The sequence below is a fragment of the Coturnix japonica genome, chromosome 1 (assembly GCF_054131305.1).
Source record: "Coturnix japonica strain WE chromosome 1, WE-NBRP24, whole genome shotgun sequence".
Taxonomy (NCBI): Eukaryota; Metazoa; Chordata; class Aves; order Galliformes; family Phasianidae; genus Coturnix; species Coturnix japonica.
Window position 1 is genome coordinate 67,127,648 of NC_140663.1, and position 5,187 is coordinate 67,132,834.

Consider the following 5,187-nt stretch of genomic DNA (forward strand, 5'->3'; position numbering starts at 1 on the left):
ACAATGAAGCAAATAAGGAAACACCTAATTGCACAATGCTACATCCGATGCTTTTAGAGGCAGGTCTTTTTTTAAGAGTGTCTAAACTTTTAGTGTTATTGTCTGCTTTTTTTTGTTTGTTTTGCTGAAGTTGTTTTTCAGTGCTTGCACAGGGTCCCCATCCCATGGAGACCGACGATATGTATTCATCTCTACTACGACTTTTGTTTGTTTGTTTGTTTATCTTCCTGGCTTCACCGCCCCCCGATGAGCAAGGAAACACGAGTCCTCCGCCCTGCAACGGGAAGAAGACGGGGAGAAGGCATTAGAGAGGCTGAAAGCGACGCGCTCCCTTCAACGGGCTCGTACCGCTCCCCGCAGCAGGGAAGGCCCGGCCCGGTCACGGCCCGTGCGTCGTCCCAGCCCCGCGGCACTCTAAGCCCGGCCGCCCCAGGGCCGTCGGCCGCCTCCGCTCGGAGCCCGTGGGGCCGGGCCGCCACCGGGCCGCGGAGCTGCCCCCGCCCCGAAGGAGCGGGCGGTGGTGCGCTATTTGCATAGAGGCGAGGGCTGACGCCTAACCCTAACCCCCCCACCCCCCACAGCAGGAGTAATTTGTTGCAACTTCTGCTTTGCAGCTTAATCTCTTCGGCACAATCGCGAACCGCGTTCGCAAACCTTCCCGCTAAACCCCGGCCCCGAAACCGCCGGCGCGATGTACCACCTCCCTCCGCCCCAGCCCTCGCGCTGAAACAAAACAACAACAAGAACACCACACACGGCTGCCATTAACCCGCTCCCTTCCCTGGAAACTCAGCCAGCGCCTGAAACTAAACCACAACGACCGGGGAGGAGAAAAAAAAATAAAAAAAGAGAAAAACAACACAAAACCGGAGCACAAGCTCTCCTCTCTCAGCCCAAGAGGCTCCCGCTCAGCCCCGCTTTTATCCAGAGCCCTCCTGGGCCGGAGCTCCCTGCCACGGTGGGACAGTGCGAACGGCGCCGAGGCGGGGCAGCCCCCCAGCCCCAAGACGCCGCGTAAAGCCCCGTCCCGAGCTCGGGGCGGACACCCCCGCGGCATCCTAATGCCCAGAGCCCGAAGGGAACCTACTCGGGGAGTTTACGTTTGATGTCGTCTCGGGCTCGATTTCTTGGGCGTTTGCTCCACTGAACTGGCACTGGGGGAGTCTTCTGAAACCTCCTCTTCTGTTGTGTTGGCTCTTTTATTTTGAGGAGAGGAATCTAGGAGGGGAAAATTAAAAAACAGGGGGGGGGGGGAGAAGACCGGTTTAAAACGCTGTCCCGCAAGGTGCTCGCTCGGCACCCGGGGGCGGAAGGAGAGACGGGGCCGGGGCTTATTCCCGCACGTCCCCGCATCCCTACGTCAGCTACCGGGCTACGCGAAGGTGGGCGCGGACGGGCTTTTCTCTGGGCAAAGAGACGCGCGTTTTAGTTTCGCCCCGACTCCGGCGCTCGGAGCGTCCCCTCTTCTCCTCCGCAGAGGGGCTGCCCGAGGGGCGCCACTCGGTCCCGCCGCTCACCCGCGGTCCCCGCCGAGCGCGGAGCTCCGGGCGCTCGCGGGCGGCACCGGGGGCGTTCGGGCGGGAGGAGGCGGGGGCCGGGCCCGGCGCTGCCCGCGGGGTACGTTACCGTCGGCGGCGGGTCTTTTCCTCTGCCCGGCGCACTGCTCTGCAAAGTCCGTCTGACCGCCAGCAACATCAGTCTTTCGGCCTACACAGTGAGCGTCCTCTGAGATTCCCTGAGAAGAGGCGCATATCGCGGACTGGCAATTCCCGTTTACGTCCAGGCTCTGACGGCCGGCGGACTTGCAGGCGGCTTTGGGTAGCCTCGGCGGTCTGAAGTAGAAGTCGGGCGAGCTCCCCTTCTCCACGGCTTGCCACTCGTACCTGCCTTCCAGCGGCTTGTGGTTCTGGAAATCGAAATTCCACTTCCTCTGGCATGCCTCTTCCATTTCCTTGCGGTGCTTCTTCAAGTCCCTGTTTAACTCTTCGTGGTTTATCGGCCCGAAGAGGTTCCTGCAGGCCGACGGCTTCGGGTACTCCGACTGTCGCGCCTCCATGCGCTCCAGGGTAGGGCTCCCATTAGAAATGCGGACGTTTGACATCTCCCCCTCCCTTTCTGCCGTCGCCGATGGCGCTGGGCTTTCTCGCGGCTCTCCCCGCTCTTCCTCTCCGCTCCTTACCCGCGGCCGCTCGCAGGTTCTCCTCCGCCGTCTGTCTCCGTACGGCCCCCTCTCTGCGGCCCCGCCTCGGCCCGCGGAGGAGAGGCGGCGGCGCGCAATTGCATAAGCGCCGGGCCGGCCGAACCCCGACAGCCGCCGCCGCCGGGCAGCCCGGGCGGCTCCGGAGGGGAGCGGCCGAGCGGGGAGCGGCGCTGCCCTCCGCGGCCCCGGGGGCGGCCTCGCGCTGCCGTCGGCACGGCCCCACCGCTGCCCGCACGGCCCCGCCGCTCTCCCCACGGCCACGTCGTACGGGCGGAGAGGGAAAAAAAACAAGGCGAGACGAGCCCTTTTCTCAGTTGCCCAATATGGCGATTGAAGGGAGGTTGACGAAGGAGAAAATGATTGACAGGACGAGTCTATTTAAACAGCGGAGCCGAGCCATTGGTTACGGCGGCCGGCACCGCCCCGTCGGCACGGCCATACCTCGCCGCCGCCGCCGGCTCTAAAGGTGGCCCTGGCCGCCGGCCGCCCCTCGGCGGGCGGGCAGAGCGTGGGGGGCACGGCACGGCTCCGCTCTGCGCACGTGAGCCCGCCTCCCCCTGCGGAACATAAGCCTGATGAAAGTCACGCGAGTCGAGGGGACTAGCTGCATTTTGACTCGTTGTGGCCGTCGCTCTGCTTGCACCGGGTTGGGCGGGCTGGGAGCTGCGCTCCGGCTGAGGCGGGGGAGAGGGTCACTGCCCAGCATCCTCGTAGTGCTGCCCGCAGGAGGAAAGGGAGAAAGCGAGGGGTGGCTTCTGCTGCACTGCCGGCAAGGAGGGCCCAGGTGTGGAAGGAGCTGTAAGAATTCTCAGCAGGGAGCTGTATTCTCAGTAAGCAGGGGAAAGAGAATGAAAACCTTCAAGTTTGGGTGTTTTGAAAGATTAGTTGAGCCAGGAGTCATGGGCAGGGATTTTTGAGCTGTTTTTCTGATTGCTGCAGCAGGTCCGCTGGAGTTAAGAGCAGTGCAGGGTTCTCCTCTGGGCTCTCCTTGTTCACACTCACTCACACTACAGTCAGCATCCCTTGCTCAGCAGGACAGCCCCACACACTGCAGGATCTTTTCAGACACTGGAGGTTTGGGACTTCCCCAGGGCCCAGGTAACCTGGATACTACAGACCCCACATACCAAAGTGCCTGGCACCCTCCACAAAGTCCAGCTGTCCAAAATCTTGTGGCCTTACAGACTGGGAGCTTTTGCCCCATCTGTACTCAGACACACACTTTGCTTCAGGCCTTGCAGTTGCAATGGGCCACCAAAACCTACCCTATAGTTGGTGCGTTTTGAACTGGAGCCTCACCTGTGCAGGCACTGGAAAGGGAACAAGATCAGCATTTAATGCTTATCCCCAGAGCATGGTTGTCTGTGGGCCTCCTTCCCTAAGGCAGCAGCCCCCTGCCTTGCTCAGCCTTCTGTCCTGGGTCAGCCTCTTATCAGCACTGAGTTCAAAAAGGGATGTGAGCATCCAAAGAGAAAAATAAAAACATTTAAAAAACACAAGGTTGAAATAAAATGTCAGCCATGCTATTTCTGCTTGCCAGAACTTTTACCACAAGTTGTTTTCCAGCTCCTTTCGGCAACCACAGGATCTACCCATTCACAGAGAGTTGAAGCTGACATCCTGATGTCTGCATCTTTAGGTGTTTGCTGTTGGGATTTCTGGGTTGTTGGGTTCCTTTGCTTTGTTTTTTGAAGTTGCAACTCTGTGGAAGAAAAAAAAAAAAAACAAGCCTGTGTGCGCTGGCAAAGTGCGACCTACTCATCTGCTTCATTCGAGGGCTTCTTTTTCAATTCTCCAGGCTTTCCTGTCTGTAACTTAGCCACCAGAGTTTTCCACTTCTCATGTGAGGTGTGGGACACTTGGGTTGTTCCCTTTAGCTGTGCACATGAGTGGCTATACAGCAGGAACATGCTCTGCACATCTGTGGTGCAGCTCCCCTGTAACCTGCTGAAACCTGCTGAGATAGAGAGTTCCCACTGCCCCATCCCTGCCTTGCTGGGAGCCGCTGCCTGATTCCTGCAACCAGAAAAGTCCTTGACGGCAGGATTATGACACAGTGCAAAACCACGCCAGTAATAATAACGATGATGATGATGATCGGTGATAATAGGAAGCAAACGCTGGAAAATACAGCGTAGCCTCACAGATAAACACCCGCAGACGTGATGGCAGCAGAAAAGAGCACCGATTTATCTCCCCGTAGCACTTGGAAAAGGAAAGAAAAGAAAAACACGAGTTCCTTTCGAGCAAAAACCTTTCTGCTTTGGTCGCTTCGTGCTGCCCCCGGGATCAGCAGCTTCTGCGTACCAACCCTCTGCAGCCCCGCCCCCGGCATTGTCAAACCACCTTAAATCGCTGCGGCCGCGAAGGAGAAAGGCTGTGTCTGCAGCGACCTTGCCATGATCTAAAGTGTTTTGTTTACAGTCAGCTCTCCCCCTCCCCCCCCCTCCCCGATGGCCGTAGCAAATGGTGAGAGAGGCAGGCGCGCCTGCCCGTAGTAAGCGGCGAACCGTGAAAGAAAGAAAAAAAAAAAAAAAAAAAAGAAGGAAAAAAAAATACTATTGGGTCGTGGAGGAGAAATGTGGCAAGACGAGAGCGCCATCGCCTTGCAAAAGATAGACACGGCAGCCGGGCGGGGAGAAGGGTTTGCGCGGAGCTCCTCCCCAGCGCTTAATACGGTTGGCAAGTGGAGCGGTGAGAGAGTCTGAGCCATAAACACGGAGAGTGGGGGTTACCCGGCATATTCAATACACAGCCGGGAGTAAGGTTTTTATGTTCCCTTACAAATCGAGAATGATTCTTGGGCTGCTCCACGGGGTGCATCCTCCTGCACTGAGGATGAAGGCAAGGCCGAGGCATAAGCCATTGGAAAGCCAGAAGTTCTCGCCTCCCTCAACTCTTCCCGGGCCGATGCTGTTTCCCCACCAATCTCCGTTTATCCCAGCACGCCCATAAGTTCTCGGGAGGTTTGGAGTCGGAGGCGCAGG

General features: G+C 58.4%; 1 protein-coding gene across 2 annotated transcripts; it reads right to left on the reverse strand.

Moving 5' to 3' along the window:
* Positions 1–201: 201 nt before the first annotated feature.
* CDKN1B (cyclin dependent kinase inhibitor 1B) lies at positions 202–2,101 on the reverse strand. Of its 2 annotated transcripts, XM_015871020.3 has the most exons (3): positions 1,627–2,101; positions 1,088–1,218; positions 202–274 (listed from the first exon to the last, which is right to left on the reverse strand). In XM_015871020.3, exons 1-2 carry the CDS (start codon positions 2,099–2,101, stop codon positions 1,097–1,099), a joined length of 597 nt encoding a protein of 198 aa, XP_015726506.2. In that variant the 3' UTR covers positions 202–274; positions 1,088–1,096. The 2 variants fall into 2 exon arrangements, with proteins under 2 accessions (XP_015726506.2, XP_085399688.1); XM_085543562.1 differs by lacking the exon at positions 1,088–1,218.
* Positions 2,102–5,187: the final 3,086 nt, after the last annotated feature.

What these genes read in the sequence shown, in the direction of transcription:
- CDKN1B (XM_015871020.3), bottom strand. Translation starts at nt 2,101, where the DNA reads ATGTCAAACGTCCGCATTTCTAATGGGAGCCCTACCCTGGAGCGCATG. An exon ending in GAAAAGACCCGCCGCCGACG is followed by an intron (nt 1,219 to 1,626) that starts GTAACGTACCCC and finishes TTCCCCTCCTAG; the next exon opens with ATTCCTCTCCTCAAAATAAA.